Source organism: Rhinatrema bivittatum, chromosome 5, assembly GCF_901001135.1.
Source record: "Rhinatrema bivittatum chromosome 5, aRhiBiv1.1, whole genome shotgun sequence".
In the NCBI taxonomy this organism is placed as follows: domain Eukaryota; kingdom Metazoa; phylum Chordata; class Amphibia; order Gymnophiona; family Rhinatrematidae; genus Rhinatrema; species Rhinatrema bivittatum.
In genome coordinates, this window is record NC_042619.1 from 279,397,819 (window position 1) to 279,416,033 (window position 18,215).

At 44.8% G+C, this 18,215-nt stretch overlaps 1 protein-coding gene across 1 annotated transcript in view; it reads left to right on the forward strand.

Moving 5' to 3' along the window:
* The window catches only part of LOC115092767 (disintegrin and metalloproteinase domain-containing protein 9-like), a gene marked incomplete at its 3' end in the record, with an annotated part of 1,804,538 nt that overhangs the window by 864,174 nt on the left and 922,149 nt on the right, over positions 1-18,215 (forward strand). The window contains exon 8 of the mRNA XM_029604071.1: positions 12,582-12,653. Coding sequence (XP_029459931.1) covers positions 12,582-12,653 — 72 coding nt within the window. The remainder of the gene's footprint in view (positions 1-12,581; positions 12,654-18,215) is intronic.

An 18,215-nucleotide genomic window follows, 5' to 3' on the forward strand; every position in this document is an offset into this window, starting at 1 on the left:
CACCTGACACCCTTCGGAACAGCGGCGGGTTCTGGACCCGGAAGGAGACGCCCAGTGACATCGGCAGCCTGCGTCTGCCTTTAAAAAGATCTGCAGACGGCGCGTTGTCGCCGTCGGCGCGCTGCCTAAGCCGCGCGCTCCGTAAGGGGCGCGCGGCTTGGACCGGCTTAGGCCGGCGAAGGCGAAGAAGGCGCCCAGGACTTTATTTCCAGGACATCGGAACCTCCGGTACCTCTTCAGCTGTATATTGCCTTGCTACAGAAGAGTGAGTAACCCCATATTCATTGACTTTAACTTTTCTTCTAACATAATGCCTCACACTAAAAGAAAGGGAAAGGTCAAGCAGGAGTCCTCAATACCAGCGAGACCTATCCCTACTCAATCAGTGATAACGGGCTTTTACTCACCGTAGGCATATTTAACCCCTGAGAGGCCTATTATAGAGGTAGACAAGGAGCAAGTGTCTCCTCTATCAGGTGAAGTCAGTCTAAGTCCAGGGGCCCCGTCAGTGCCGGCTCCCCCCCAGTTTACTGCCCATACCTTGGAGTCAGGCTCACATACCATATGGAAGTCGTTGGTAATAGTGGGCTCAAATGAGGAGGTTCCAGGTATAAGGTCAGTACAAGAAAGCGAGCTTGGTGAAGCAGCTGATACATCTCAAATGGGTGAACATAAAGTCGGTGGAAAATCAAATGGAACAGATGGGAGTCCAAACGTTCCTGGAGAGAATACTCCTCCTCCAAACCTTGGGAACACTGACAGACAAGAACTTGAAGCGAACTTTTTGTTATCATCAACCCCAATTGCTAAACCTGTAAACCCTAAGAAAGTTTCCTTAGAAATGCTATGGCAAGCGATAACTGGTTTACAAGTAAACATTGCCAATTTAAATGTCAACATAAAAGAGATGCAGAATGTTATATTAAATATTAATCCTTTGGTCACTAATAATAGTGCGACGTTGGTAAAGGTGGAGGAAGAATTAAACTCAATTAAGAATGTACAGTTTAACATCATTAAAGGAGAAAATGTAATGGCTAAGAAAGTGGAAAATTTGGAAAATGTAGTCCGTTACCAAAACCTTAGAATAGTTAACTTCCCTAAGTGTAGATTAATGTCATCTAAAGAACAACTGAAAAATTATTTTATGAATGTTCTTTCAATAACATCTGAAAACCTACCTTTAATATCTAATGCGTATTTTATAGGACAGAGTAACCAAAGTAGCAATGTAAATGTAAATCAAGAATATCAGGAAACAACGTTAAATGTCACCGAATTACTAGAGACTAGGGATGTGAATCGTTTTCCATATCGTCTTAACGATAGAAATCGTGTGGCAGGGCAAGAAAATCATCTTAGGCACGATTTTTTAGTTAAAAAATCGTTAAAAATCGTTTTTTCCGATTAGTGCGCACTAACTCGAGTTAGTGCGCACTAACGGGAGTTAGTGCACACTAACTGGGAGTTAGTGCGCACTAACTGAAAATGATACAATTTGACACTTTTCAGGTCAGTTAAGGTCAGTTTAGGAATGAATATGTATTCCTATTGGCTGCCCTCTTATTTATTCATGTTACCAAGCTTCCTACTGACAGTATATGGGGGATGGGAAATGGAAACAGTTGGTAGCTTGACAAAACAAGTAATGTGATCAGTCAATGTGACTAGAACTTGTGCCCTAACCCTGATACCAGGGGTATTGTGATCTTCCTGCACACAGTGCCCTATCCCTATTAATACCAGGAGTGTTGTGATCTTCCTGCACACAGTGCCCTATCCCTAATACCAGGGGTGTTGTGATCTTCCTGCACACAGTGCCCTATTCCTGACACTGGGGGTGTTGTGATCTTCCTGCACACAGTGCCCTATTCCTGATACCGGGGGTGTTGTGATCTTCTTGCATACATCCCGGTATCAGGGATAGGGCACTGCATGCAGGAAGATCACAACACTCCTGGTATTAATAGGGATAGGGCACTGCATGCAGGAAGATCACAACACTCCTGGTATTAATAGGGATAGGGCACTGCATGCAGGAAGATCACAACACCCCTGGTATCAGGGATAGGGCACTGTGTGCAGGAAGATCACAATACCCCGGAGGAGTGAGGGTCAGGCAGCTCCCCCCTGTCTGTGAAGCCAGCCTCTCACTAGTAATGCAGGGAGGGAGCTGTCTCAGACTTCACCATCCTCCCCCCCCCCCCTCACCCACACACCATTCACTAGCTGGGACATGGGGGAAGTCAGGAGTGAGGGTCAGGCAGCTCCCCCCTGTCTGTGAAGCCAGCCTCTCACTAGTAATGCAGGGAGGGAGCTGTCTCAGACTTCACCATCCTCCCCCCCCCCCCTCACCCACACACCATTCTCTAGCTGGGACATGGGGGAAGTCAGGAGTGAGGGTCAGGCAGCTCCCCCCTGTCTGTGAAGCCAGCCTCTCACTAGTAATGCAGGGAGGGAGCTGTCTCAGACTTCACCATCCTCCCCCCCCCCCTCACCCACACACCATTCACTAGCTGGGACATGGGGGAAGTCAGGAGTGAGGGTCAGGCAGCTCCCCCCTGTCTGTGAAGCCAGCCTCTCACTAGTAATGCAGGGAGGGAGCTGTCTCAGACTTCACCATCCTCCCCCCCCCCCCCTCACCCACACACCATTCACTAGCTGGGACATGGGGGAAGTCAGGAGTGAGGGTCAGGCAGCTCCCCCCTGTCTGTGAAGCCAGCCTCTCACTAGTAATGCAGGGAGGGAGCTGTCTCAGACTGGTATCAGGGTTAGGGCACTGTGTGCAGGAAGATCACAACACTCCTGGTATTAATAGGGATAGGGCACTGTAAGAGATGACTGTAGTAGATTGAATAAAGATCTGATGTTTCTGCTCTCCTCACACCAAACAAAAACAACACACAAGCAGAGAAGCCCTTCTTACAAAGCTGAGCTAGTGAGTTAAGTAGGAGGAAAAGTAAACATACTTGTGCCAGTGTGGCTACTTAAAAAATACACTTACCAACAATCAATTACATATATTTGAACTGTGTACAGTTCCAGCCAGGACCACCTTTCTAAAATGCACAGTGATTGGCAAATTCAACATGCACTAGCATTTCAGGTGCCTGCTAACAAAAATAATAAACAAACAAGTTCTAGTCACGTGAGTGCTGATCATTACATTACTTTTTTTGTCAAGCTTCCAACTGTTTCCATTTCACATCCCCCCAACCATAACCTCAGTATTAGCCTTGGTAACATCAATAGATAAGAGCACAGCCAGCCAATAGGAATACATACATACATATTCATTCCTAAGTGACCTTTACTGACCTGGGAAGTGTGAACACTTTGTTTCATTTTCTGTTGGTGTTCGTTAGTTTCCAGTTCCATTTCCCATCCCCCCAACCATCACCTCAGTGGTAACCTTGGTAACATCAATAGATAAGAGGGCAGCCAGCCAATAGGAACACATATTCATTCCTAACTGACCTTCAGTGACCTGGAAAGTGTTTATTTGTATCATTTTCAGTTAGTGCGCACTAAATCGAGTTAGTGCGCACTAACGGGGAGTTATTGCGCACTAACTCGAGTTAGTGCGCACTAACACGATTTAACGATTTTTAACGATAAATCGTTAGAATTTCTATTGTATCGTGTTCTATAACGATTTAAGACGATATAAACATTATCGGACGATAATTTTAATCGTTGAAAAACGATTCACATCCCTACTAGAGACATCTCTCAGTGCCCAGGTAGAGAGTAGGGGTACCTTGCTAGTAAAATTTTCTCAGTCAGAAGACAGAGATAAAATTCTTAAACAGTTTATGTTAAATAGAACCTCCCTCTACCTGGGCCAGAAGATATGGATTTATCCAGACATAGCGAGAGAAACTCAAACTAGGAGAAAAAAGTTTATTGCACTAGCAAACCTTGCTAAAACTTTTGGGATTCGTACCATCATAAGGTTTCCATGTAAGTGCATAATGTGGGTGAATGATAAAAAGTATATATATTATGAACCACAGGACTTAGAAAAATTCTTAGAAGGTCAGAGGGCTCAGGCAGAAAGAGATAGGAATTCTAGTCAGGATACTGTTGGGTCTTAATGTTAAGTCGACTTACTTCTGTTAATTTTGTTCTAAATTTATTTCCTAAAAAGTTTCTTGCTTATAGTAGCCCCCTAGATTTGTTTGGTAACTGGAAGAAGGTGATTAAGGGTATGACTGTTAGATATTGAAGTTGTAATTATGGTAACCTTTCTTCCTCAAAAATAATTTTCATTGTATGAACATTATTGAAATGTATTTCTGATTTTATTTTGTGAATTAAAATCATAAATAAAGAATTAAAAAAAAAAAACCCCTGAAGGCGTCTGATGTCATCCTTTAAAATCAAGCCCCTGCATGCGCGCATGCCTAGGGGGTGGGGCCAGCTGGAGAGCATCTGCGGCGTCTCCCTCGAGGGGGGATCGCCACGAGAAGGGCCCAGCAAGGTCCAAATGGAGTCCTGGTGATGCTGCGGTGCTCGGAGCACCCCAGAGGTAGGAGGATTGACCGACCGTGGACCTCCGCAGGCCAGGACCACAACAATTTTGTCCATTTCAGCAAATGATTTATGTGGGTATGACTAAATGGTGAATTTGAGCACAATTAATTGAGCCTAGAAGTTGCTTAAAAAGTGGGATAATAGAGGCCCCACTAGTGCTCACTTTATGGAGTTTCATCATAAATTTGAAGAAATACAGTAGACCATTTTCGTAATTGTACCACCACACTGGAGAGGAGGAGATCGTGTCAAGAAGCTTAGATAACATGAGCAGAGATGGATTTTTCAATTACAGTCTATTTCTCCAATGGGTTTAAATAAGGAGATAGAGTGGGCTTTGTTTATGTAAATAGCCCCTGCCAGATTGTCTGTCAATCATATTACATGGAAACATATGCAAGATATGTAATTGTTTAAATAGTCTCGCTCTGAGTTGCTCCATCTCTAAGTAGCATAAATGCCAAAATGGTTGTGGCATGTAATAAGTGATTCTTGTCTGTTGCAATGTTGTTCCCAATGTGTATGATTGAACTATTTATTTTTCAAAAGAAAGTCTAAAAGAATAAGTTTGACTTTCTTGGATAATAATACATTTCTCTCTGATTAACGAACTCCTTGGAGAGTCCCTAAGGTAGCAGGATGTGAAACATGGTATCATGTTGGACTCTGGAATCTAATAAAGGGAAAGAACATCTATTTTACTAAAATTTAAAAACATTTCATAAAAATTCCTAAAGAAAGAAATTATTGAATATGGACCTATGATTAAAGGAGACCACAAGTGGTGACTGAGTAAAAATCATATTCAGCATCCACAGAATGGTATGAAGGTCCAAATTACAAAAATGTAAGTGTTTCTTGAAAATCACTCTTTTCATCTCTGAACTTTAATTAGTTATAAAATAATATCACCATTCTTGTTAACATTAAATAAATACAAACAAAAAATGTAAAATATCAGCAATACTAATAAAATGAAAAATATTTCAAATCAGCTGACAAGTAGAATAATCTAACTAGATAAACGAAGCTTGACTGACGTGCCGCAAATGCGCAGTAGAGAGCAGCTCTACAGCGCATGTGCGGCACAGAGAACTCTGAGCAACAGAGGGGAGGAGGAAAGGGCAGGGAGCTGCCGCTCCAATATGTTAACAGCCTGAGCCCGTCCCTCCTTCACCGCCGGGGTGGGGGGGGGGGGGAAGGAGTAGGGAGGGACGGCCGGACCATCACGAACAGGGACAGGAGGAGGAAAGAAGAGTCGCCAGCAAATGCAGTAGAGACCCACGTGCTGCGAAGGGGCCTTGCTCCTTACCTCCAGCTGAACAGATTAGAAGTAGCTGCAGCAGGAGCACAGGGAAGACAACTGAACGAATGGAGAAGATCTGAGTCAGCCCGCCCCCTGCCCCCTGAGTCCCGCAGATAAGGAGAAGCCAAGTAAACATTCAGCAACTGCAGGAGGGGGGAGGGGGGAGCAGTGCTATCAACCCAGGGGTGGGGGGTCTCAGCCACCAGGGGAAGAGTTTACATGGGCATCCCTCCACCCCCACTCCCCACAAAGCAGAGCAACAAAAGTGAAAGCCAGAGCCCTTCTCCCTGCTCCCTCCTCCCTCTCAAGTCCCTGAGCGGATTTCTTAAAGGCACAGGTCTCCCAGAAAGAGAGCAAAGCAAGCCTTTACTTTGATGCAGCTCCAGCACTGCTCTCTGCATCAGTGGCAGAGGGGAAGAAAATTAGAAACAAAAAGTTTACAATAAGGGCCAAGAGTAACAGACTGTCGTGCCACAAGGGAAGGAGTGAGTCACATAGCGTAGTGACTGAGAGGGGACGGGAGGGGATGAGAGTGAGGGATGGGATTGGGAGAGGGTGGGGAGTGACTGAGGAGGGGAGGGAGTGAGAATGAGGGAAGGGGAGGTGAGAGTGAAGGAAGGGGGTTTCAGTGAAAGGGGAGGGAGGCAGTGGGAGAAAGAGGGTGAATAAGACTGCGGGAAAGGAGTTTGAGTGGGGGGCAGGGGAGGGAAGGGAGGTGAGTGGAGGAAGGGGGATGAGTGACCGAGGGGAAGGAGGATGAGTGACCAAGGTGAATGAGAGAGGGGAAGGGGGAGTGAGGGAGAAGAAATGAGGAAGAGTGCCGTTTCCGAAAACCAAACCAAAAAAAAATGTTTTAATGTAGCCCGTTGTTACGGGCTTAACAGCTTGTATTCAGTAATTAATAATGCATATAAAAATGTTTTAAAATTTACCAAACATCATTAAATATTTCAAAATAGCAGACACATCAAATAACACCCAATAATTCAAACAAATAAAGATAACCACCACCTCACTCCATACCTGGGAACTTTAGATTTCCAGTCACCCTGAGAGTGTCGTGGATTGGAGGGGTACACATACACACACTCTCTGACACACGTTTATTTTCTCACACAATCACAAGCACTGTCACTCTCACACAAACAGGCTTTATCACACTCACAAGTACTCACAGGCACTCACAAACACACACAAACAGGCTCTCATACTCACAGGTACTCTCACACACAGGTTGTCTCACCACACAGAAACAGGATCTCTCACACTCACGGGAACATGCACTCTCTCTCACAAACAAACCCTCTCTCACACTCTCAAATACATTATCTTTCTCTCCACAAAAGATTCTAATATAAACACACAGGTTATCACACACGATTGCTCCCGGCCTCTTCCTCTCTTTTTCAGCTAGCTGCAAGGAAAATACTGGTAGCTCCATTGGGGAGCACCCCCACAGGGCCTCCTCCTTTGCCAACTCCAGGAGTAAAATGGATTTTCCAGCACAGCCTCTCTGGCTGCAGAAGAAATGTCCGCAGCCACACAGGGCCTCTTCCTCTGCCAGCTCCAGGAGTAATGTGAGCATTCCAGCAGGGCCTCTTCTTTTGCTCTACTAACGGCTGAAGACATGGAGACTTGGAGTACTGAGGAAGAGACTCAGGGCATGGGCCCCAATTACCCAGTGCAGACAGCGTCCCTGGTTGGACTGCAGATAAAGTCTGTTTGGAGAGAACAAAGTTGAACATAAAAGTCGTCTCAACTGCTTATCTCCTTCAACTCAGTCAAGCAAGGTTTTTCACTTGAAAAATGTCTCTTTCCACCAGGATTTTTGACTGCATCTCTTATTGTTATCCTCAGTCACAACATCAAAATAAGACAAAACCTCATAAAGTCAGAACAATGGCAACTTCCAGCTGGTCTTCTCTCTATAAATTATTTGCTAATTACAATCTAGATGAAGCTTCATGTCAAGACAGCTGTTTTGATCAAGCAATTCTCAAGAGCACATTCAATTAATTCCTATAGTTCTCCCTAATCTCTATTAACCTCTGGGTTGCATGTTTTCATATATAAGACATTAGACATGTGCATTCGTTTATCACGAATTAGCAATTTCAACGTGCTCCTAACATGTGACAGGGGCTGACCAATGGCACCAGTAGCCCTGTGACATCGTAAGGGCAAGGTTATCGGCGCCATTTTGAGTCATAGCAAGCCCGATAGCACAATGGCATGGAGGAAGAGATCGCTCGCGGGACCCCGCTGGACCACTATTTTGTAATAGATGAATGTGAATCTATATTAGCAAACTTATTCATACACATTTACACCTGCCAATTGACTGCCGCAAGTGAAGTCAGACCTGTTCTTTGGCTGTAGTTTTTGGGTGTGAGGCCTAGGTGAACTGATAGACATGTAGGGTGAAATGCTAGAGGGTCTAGGTGAACTGAAAATGGATTGGGTGAACTGGTGGAGATATCGTCAAACTGATAATTTCAAGTATTTTCAAAATGATATACATGCATATTTTATAAAATACCTTCCTCCACAAATAAATCAGGGGTATTACACATACATGTTATATTTTTTATACACCTAGAATATGTGTGCATGTTTATAAAATAAGTAGAGAAAGTATGCATTTTCTTGTATTGAAAATATTTGTGCATACTGAAACATATGTACTTTCAGAGCAGAATTATGCAGTATTTTATAAACTGTGCAATTCCCACGGCATAGTTTATAAATATACAAGCCGTTAAGCCTGTAACAATGGGCTGCATTAAAACATTTTTTTTCGGTTTGGTTTTCGGAAATGGCACTCTTCCTCATTTCTTCTCCCTCACTCCTCCTTCCCCTCTCTCATTCACCTTGGTCACTCATCCTCCTTCCCCTCGGTCACTCACCCCCCTTCCTCCACTCACCTCCCTTCCCTCCCCTGCCCCCACTCAAACTCCTTTCCCTCAGTCTTATTCACCCTCTTTCTCCCACTGCCTCCCTCCCCTTTCACTGAAACCCCCTTCCTTCACTCTCACCTCCCCTTCCCTCATTCTCACTCCCTCTCCTCCTCAGTCACTCCCCACCATCTCCCAATCCCATCCCTCACTCTCATCCCCTCCCGTCCCCTCTCAGTCACTACGCTATGTGACTCACTCCTTCCCTTGTGGCACAGCAGTCTGATACTCTTGGCTCTTATTGTAAACTTTTTGTTTCTAATTTTCTTCCCCTCTGCCACTGATGCAGAGAGCAGTGCTGGAGCTGCATCAAAGTAAAGGCTTGCTTTGCTCTCTTTCTGGGAGACCTGTGCCTTTAAGAAATCCGCTCAGGGACTTGAGAAGGAGGAGGGAGCAGGGAGCAGGGCTCTGGCTTTCACTTTTGTTGCTCTGCTTTGTGGGGAGTGGGGGTGGAGCAGTGGCGTAGCCAGAATTGATTTTTTGGGTGGGCACAAGGTTAACATGGGTGGGCTGTAGGCATGCAGGTCTACTAGTTGTTTTTTTACTGATAAATAATGCCAAATTATGCAGCATAGCATTCACATCTACGCCTAAGTATGAGGTTTACTTAATGATACAAACATAATTCACGGTGATTTGTGGTACTTTAGCCTTCTTATTACGATTTTATACACGGCTCCTACCTGTCCATAAATTTTGAGAGAGCGGTTGTGTTGCTTATATTTAAATTGCTAACATCTCAAAATATAGATATATATTTTTACCTTTGTTGTCTGATCTTTGTATTTTTCTAATCAGTTGGTCCTGGTCTCTTTTTCCCATTTTCCCTTATAGCTCATTTCCTAATTCCTTTTCAGTGTCTTTCTTCTATTACTGTCTTCTTCCCTTACACACACACACACACACACACACACACGCTTTCTCTCACAGACTCCCTCTCACACACTCAAGCTGTCACTCTCATATGCTCTCCCCCCCCCCCTAAGCTCACATTCAAGTTCTCACTTTCTCACCCCTCCCCAGGCTTATATTCTTATGCACACACAGACGCACATCCAGGCACCCATTCTCACCCACACACATAAACCCAGACTCCTATTCTCACCCACAAACCCATGCTCCCAGTCTCACCCACACATATTCAAGCTCCCATTCTCATCCATACATATACACATTTAAGGTACTATTCTCACCCACACATACACACATTCAAGCACCCATTCTTATCCACATATTCAAGCTTCCATTCTCACCCACCCACACAAACCCAGGCTCTCATTCTCACCCATATATACACATTCAAGCTCCCATTCTCACCCACCCACAAACCCAGGCTCCCATTCTCAACCACACATACACACATTCGAGCTCCCATTCACCCACATATTCAAGCTTCCATTCTCACCCACATACACACCCAGGCTCCAGTTTTCACCCACACACACTCCCATTCTCATCCACACATACATATTCAAGCACGTGCACAGCTTCCGCTTTCTCCCCCAGAGCAGGAAGATCAGCTGCCTCTCCTGCTGCCACCGGCCTCCTGCTATCTTCGGGCGTCGGGCCGTACTGCCCGCCGAACTTCCTGTCGGGGGGGGGGGAGCGGAAGCGCAGTGCACAACGTCTGCTTCCTCCCTCCCCCCCCCCCCCAAGCAGGAAGATCGGTGGACCATACGGCCCGACGCCCGAAGAAGATAGCAGGAGGCCGGTGGCAGCAGGAGAGGCAGCTGATCTTCCTGCTTTGGGGGAGAAAGCGGAAGCTGTGCGCGGCGCTTCCGCTCCCCCAAACAGGAAGTTCGGCGGGCCGTTTGGTCCGAAGATAGCAGGAGAACGGGTGGCAGCAGGAGAGGCAGCTGATCTTCCTGCATTGGGGGGAGGAAGCGGAAGCTGCGCGCGGCGCTACCGCTCCCCCCCCCCCGAACAGGAAGACCGGTTGGCCATACGGCCGCAGCAGCGCTGCCCCATGTGTGCCGTGATGGCGCGCGAGGCGTGGGTTCTCTTGTTCGCTGTCGCGGGGATGGGATCCCACGACAGCCTTGCAGTTCCGGTGCCAGTTGGGTGGGCCTGGGTCTAAGTTGGGTGGGCACCTGCCCACCCAGGCCCACCCGTGGCTACGCCACTGGGGTGGAGGGATGCCCATGTAAACTCTTCCCCTGGTGGCTGAGGACACCCCCCCCCCCCGGGTTGATAGCACTGCTCCCCCCCTCCTGCAGTTGCTGAATATTTACTTGGCTTCTCCTTATCTGCGGGACTCAGGGGGCAGGGGACAGGCTGACTCAGATCTTCTCCCTTCATTCTGTGCTCCTGCTGCAGCTACTTCTAATCTGTTCATCTGGAGGTAAGGAGCAAGGCCCCTTCGCAGCACGTGGGTCTCTATTGCATTTGCTGGCAACTCTTCTTTCCTCCTCCTGGTTCGTGATGGTCCGGCCGTCCCTCCCTACTCCTCACCCCCCCCCGGCGGTGGAGGAGGGATGGGCTCAGGCTGTTAACATATCGGAGCGGCAGCTCCCTGCCCTTTCCTCCTCCCCTCTGTCGCTCAGAGTTCTCTGTGCCGCACATGAGCGGTAGAGCTGCTGTCTTCTGCGCATTTGCGGCACGTCGGTCAAGCTTCGTTTATCTAGTTAGATGATATATGTCTGCAGCATCCACTTATGTGCATAAATGCTAAATTGCAGATAGATGCATAAGAAAGATGTATCCAAGAACACCTTTTCTCATTGGGTATAGTTATGTGTGTAGTGCCATGATGCACATACGTTTATATGCATAGAGGGCGGGCAGTTTTCTAAAAGATCATTTCCATGGATAAAACACTGTTTTAAGCATGCAAATTATTTTGAAAATTAGGCATTTTTCAAAAGGATTCTCCATGGTTAAATCGGAGCTTAACCATGGAGAAGACCCCTTTGAAAATTGCCCTCCTACCTTTGCAGGGAAAGGTACCCATGCTGTCAACTGTGAGAAAATTTTACCCATAGTGTAATGGGATATATCATTTTGATTTTATTTATTTGATTAATATTCTGCTTTTCAGGCACTTCAAAGCAAATTACATTCAGATATTGCTGGTATTTAGCTGGGAGTGGGCCCGGGTTAGTCTGCTCAGGTATGCATAAGGATTTCATTTTGAAATCCCTATGCATTGTTTAACTCACTTTGCAACTACAAAATATGAATGTGGGTTAAAAAAAAACTCCTGGTGGCATTGCAGCATGCAAGATTATCAAAGCAAAACTCTGCAAGAAGTTTTCCTTTGAAAATAATCTTGCAGGCCCACAGGTACAAAGTCCTGCAGGTGCATAGACTGTTTGAAAATTACATTCTTAGGGTACAATTTTCAAAGGGCTTTCTCCAGGTGAATCAGTGTTTATATATGGGAAAACCTTTTTGAAAATTATCCCCTCTCCATGTGAGAAAAGGGAAGATGCTGGGGGCAAAGTTAGCACAGGCCTGTTTACGTACACATAAGGATTTCATTTTCAAACCTCTATGCATTCTTCATCCCACATACTTTGTACCTGCAATGTAGGTGGGCTATATACTCTCTGCAGTACCAGCTCCCCCCATGGGATTTTCAAAGAGAAATTTTGTGGGCAGTTTTCCTCTTAAAATTTGTTTGCAGGAACTGCAGCACTGAAGGAAGTTTCAAAATTGCCTTCCTCTTTGCTTGGTTATTTAAAATAGTTATGTACTGTCCAAGAAAATGTCTTTAATTACTTGGAAAATTCATAGTTAAAAGATTTGCATGTGACATTCAAATTTAATTTTGCTTTTACCTATAGTTTGCCATGAATAAGAAGAATGCTGCTCAGTTGCATAGCAAATTGCTTGAACTTGTCCACTTGACTGATGCTGTAAGTTACTTTTTTTAAATTTAATTTTAAAAGTTATTTCTATTGAAGCTTTTTCTGTAGCTTCTTTTAGACAGAAAAACTGTGTAGCAGTTTTCCACACTCTTTGTTTACATCAACTGCTATTAGAAGAAATAGGTGATAGAATTTGAGACTTATTAAATTGTAAAAGCTAGTGTTTTTAAGTTTGTAGTGGAAATCTATAAGAATAATGTCCTTTTTTCAAGGGTTTTCATTAGAGCTATAAAACTGTATTTATGTATTTATTTAATGCTTTTATATACCGGTGTTCATGTGTACATCACATCGGTTTACAGTAAACGTATAGCAAATATGGAGAGAGAAAGGAGCAAAAGTTACAATGAACATTATAAATAATTGCAGAAACCAATAATAGAGAAAAGGTTATAGATTAGTGTTTTAGGGCCTCATTTTCTAAAGTATCGCAGGCCTGCGATACTTGAGAAAACTGCACTAATGGGGGGAGGTCCTGTGGTAGCCGGCAGCGATCGCACCACCACGGTGTGATCGCTGCCGGTTTTGCACCCAATAGCGCCACCATAGAAGGTGTAGCTATTGGGCGCGAAATAGGACGCGAAAATGCCCTTACCTTTTCGTCGTCCACGGCGTCTTCTCGGAGTCGGACCCGGTGATGCCCCGACTCCTCCTCTTCCGGGGCCGACTCCGCCCCCATCTTGGTATTGACGCGATAAGGGACTTTTCGTGTGTGAAACATCCCTTATCGCGTGCGATCCGTCTGATAAATGACCCCCATAGAGAGAGAAGACTTAGGAGGGAGAGCGATGAATAAGTTAGAACAATATGACTTAGTCAATAAATAAGTAACAACAGGAACTATATAGAGGAGTCAAAGCTCTACATGTGCATGGAAGGGAATTAGGTGTTTGTAGTTATATAAGTGAAAACATGGGTAAACTTGAGGATTGAACTAGCAGCACATTTCTAACCAAAAACCCAAATTTGACCAGCCCTGACTTCCTCTGATTTTGCTCTCAATCAAATATTCCGAGTCAGAAAATCTAGACTTGCATAATATTATGTGCATGTAATCATATCTAAAAATGTTGATTGTTTTTCTTCCCTGCCATACTTCAAGTTGCATTTTTTTTATTTTTATTTTTTTTTATTTTATCTTTATTAAATTTTAACAACTTACAAAGCATCCACTTTGTCATGTAATATGGTTCAATAACAATTAGGAAATTCAAATTTTCTAGCAGTAACATATCATTATAACAGAAATACAATATTCAATTGTTATGAACCCATTAGACCCCAATCTGGTGGAGGGGGAGGTACATGCAAATTAAAGGAGAATACAGGCAATATCAATAAAAAGAAAAAGGCGACTAGATTCACCAGGTATTACATATATAGACGATTTACCCACTGCTTATAACAGGGGGTCTCTTTTTTGCTTCAATAAAGCTCTTGAGTTGATCTGGTTGAAAAAATATATAGTTGTTTCCTTCAAATTTGACAACACATTTGCAGGGAAATCTCAAAAAAAAGGATGCCCCTATTGCCAAAGCTTCAGATTTTAAAACTAAAAAGTTCTTTCTTTTTAGCTGCGTCGTTTTAGTCAAGTCAGGGTATATCCTCACATTTCCTCCCATGAACATGGTTTGAATCTTTTTGAAATAGGCCCGCATAACTTTACCTAAATCAAACTCATTAAAAAAAGATATTAGCAAAGTAGTTCTTTCTATTATTTCAGGCGCAGATGTCTCGAGAAACGCTGTTAAATTTTCCAAAGCATTAGGAGGCATTTGTACTTGCTGGCTTGTACGAATAGGTAGAAAGTATACCTTATCCAAGGGTGGGGATTGTTCCGGGGAGATTTCCAATATCTCCAGGAAATAACGTTTAATAGTCACTCTAGGCAATTCACCCACCACCCTAGGGAAATTTATTACCCTCAAATTTAAATGTCTCATAACATTTTCCATGTTTTCGAGTCTTCTATTTATTTGACCACAGTCCTGTATAATTGTAGCCTGAACCTGCTTAACTTGTTTTATTTCCATGTCCATGTTATTTATTTTCTCCGTAGTATCCTGATTTTGTTCTTGCAAACTAGTGTTTAGTATGTCCATTTGATGTGCTAATGAACCAATTTTCCCGGAACAAACCTCTAGAGCTTTTACTAAAGCAGACGAAAGATTCCAAAGTGAATCTAACGTTACCACCTCCGGTTTCACAACACTCAGTGTGGCCTCGGGTGTGGGGGGAGGGCACGCGACAGATCTCTCACCTCCTGTACTCCTCTGTTCTCCTCCTCCTTCCAGATCTTGCTCTCCGAAGCCACACTCTCCCGGTTCAATAGGGACTTGTGCGGGGCTTCTCCTCTCTTCCACTCCCTCAGGCTGAAAGACGCCGTTCACATCGGGACTCCCTCCCAGCCGTGGCGTTGAGGTCCCATGCACTGCCGGAGGCAGTCGCTCGTCCAGGGGGCTAAGGGAAATTCCTTCCGAGGTCAGGTCACATTCTCCTTCCTGTGACCTGACAGCCGGACCTCTTAGCTCCAAATTACCAGGTTTTTTCACGCTCTGCTCAATGGTTCGCTGCCCCGGAGAGACCATAGTCGCCGAGGGATAGTTCCTAGGTCTTCCCTTCCTTTTCGGAGGCATTATTTATATATAGGAAAATTTTCTCAGAGAAACAGCAGGAGCAGGTATGAAGAGCTCACGCGGTCAAGTCGCCTGCATTTTTTTTATTTTTAAATTTCAAGTATACATATCTAGAGAAAAAAATCTTGAATGGCAATAGCATTTCAGCCAGAAACAGAATGTTAAATCTCACAAAAGAAAATAGCAACAAATAACATACCCATCTCAAACCTGGTTGCAGTTTTTCAAACCCACAGTATCTGGGAGAGTGAAATCACAAGCTGAAAGGAAAATACTTTACCCATTCAATAAGTATTAAAAGAGGAAAAATTGATTGATGGGGGCAAAGCAGTTTATTGCATATGGAGGTCAATATTTACAGGGTTTGTCTTGGTGAATTTTGGAGTTACCTGGACAAAACCTAATATTTAACTATGTTTCCCATTCTCCAGCTAAATTATGGCTGGGTACCATTATGGACAAAATGTAGTCAAGTAAAAAGACAGCCTAAGGGACATTCTATAGTTTTGTTTTATTTATTTATTTGCTTATTTATTTTAAAAGACATATCTTGCATTCTACAATGTCTGAGCAGGTTACAGAAGAAAGATTCATAAATTAATGGGTAATTGCCAGGTTCTTGTGGCCTGGTTTGGCCTCTGTTGGAATCAGGATGCTGGGCTTGATGGACCCTTGGTCTGACCCAGCATTGCAATTTCTTGTGTTCTTATGTTAATGACAAACATACAAAATAAAAACCAAAAATATCACAAACATTGAACAACACTGCACAAAATCAGTCGCTGCCTGATTAGTCAAGAGCCTGTACAAGTTTCTCAAAGGCCTCCTGAAATAGTAATTTCCTGAAGCCAGTTTTTCCTGTCGATATCAGGGCTGAATTAGCCATGCTGTTGATGGGACTGTCTATCAAGGCCCAGGAGGCGGAGCTTTTCCAAAGCTGTATGCAGAGCTTTGCTCTGCGGCTGCGCGTGTGTTCCCGCGTAGGATGACAGATTCTCCTTAGTCTGTATCCCGCACGCGGAGCACTTACTCTCCTCAGACAGAAAACAAATTCTTCAGAAAAGGTAACACAAAAACGGAAAGGAGTATGCCACGACCATCAGGGTTAAAACCCTGTTCGTGTGGCAAAATAATGTCTGTCACGTGCGAACATTCTCAATGCTATGTGTGTCTGGGCCCAGACCACAAGCAACAAGATTGTTCCCATTGCGGGAAAATGTCTCCCAGAGCCAGATGGCTAAGGGCCGAGAAGATGGAGAAACTTCGTGGGGCTATGGGTCGAATGCCCCCCCTCCCTCCGAAGCACACTCATCGCCGGGACCAGCATCGAAGCTGGCCACCATGACTAAACGAGTGGCATCGGTGGGCCCATTGCTAGAGGGCAGGCCTAAACACAGAACAAAAGGCCATAAACCGGCCAAAAACCCTCGGCTCCATCGAGAACACCGGCAAGTGAGAGCAGGCCTCCATCAAAATCGCCATCTCTAAAGCTGCCGAGATATCCGACCCAGCCTCTGACGCAGTCGCAACCGGCGTCAACACAAGATCACCGGACTCAGTCGAAAAAGATAGTGTCGAAGCTTCATTATTCACCCTCGGCACATTCGACATTGGCGCATTTGACGCCGACGCACCGGACTATGACGCACCCGATGCCAATGCAACCGAAGCCAGCGCATTCGACGTCAGCACACTCGACGCCGGCGCACTCAACGCCGTCGCATTCAACGCCAATGCATCCGACACAGAAGCAGGATTTGTCAACGCAAACGCCTTATAACCCAAAAAAGGCACATAGTGTGTCGGCCTCGACACACCAGTCACAGCATGAGGCACGAGAACATCGAAAATCGAGCCATAATTCACATCATGAGCCACAAGCTCCTGTACCAACACGAAGACTTCATCTGCAAGAGGAACAAGTGAAGGAACCATTACATCAACAGCCTAGACTTTCTTCTTCACCATTATCACAACACTCTCATAAGGATCTCAGTGAGCCATATAAGAGGAAATCTAAACGACATCACATCAGCGACGATACTCCGTCACCTAAATCCCAAGTAGTTTCTACTCCTCTTCCTCCGTTTCAACCAGATAGAAGTGCTAAGAGACGGAGACAATACCTCTCCAAATTACGAGATGAGTGGAGCGATGTGGAGTCCCTATCTTCTTCATCATCATCCTCGACCATTCAGATCTACTCGGATCTCTCTGCAGCATCCAGAGGACATAACCTATCAATTCATCTGCCAGATCCATTACAGGGTAAGGAAAGTATTCCTGAGGCCCCCCCACCACATACCCCTATCACACCGACAATGCCTGATGTTGCACAAAAGGCAATCACTCAGATCTCTATGGCCCTGACAGGACTGTTTGCCTCCCTGCAATCCAGTCTACAAATTCTGCAACCTCTACCACCTAATCGAGAGTTACCATCTGAGCCACCTTGCTTTATCCAATATGACCACAACTTCCATCTACGCCTCCTACTAGAAGTTCTCCATCTTCAGGTCTGCATCCACAAACCCCCATTCACCTACTTCCACACCTCTCCTCTTACCTCTCCAGACTACACAGGATACCCCTCCGATCTACTGGAGGAGCCACAAGAGCCATTCTCTCCACCGGAGGACCTTTCTTACCTGAATTTCCTCAATAAAGTAGGAACCACATTAAATCTAGCCACTCAGAAAGTTTCTGATCCAAGAACGGAAACTTTGGGAATATTAAAGATTTTTGATCTTCCCTTAGAACCAACTTCATTGCCATCGCCTCAGGTTCTGGACTCACTGTTGCAGAAGTCTTAGAAACATAGAAACATAGAAACATAGAAATGACGGCAGAAGAAGACCAAATGGCCCATCCAGTCTGCCCAGCAAGCTTCACACATTTTTTCTCTCATACTTAT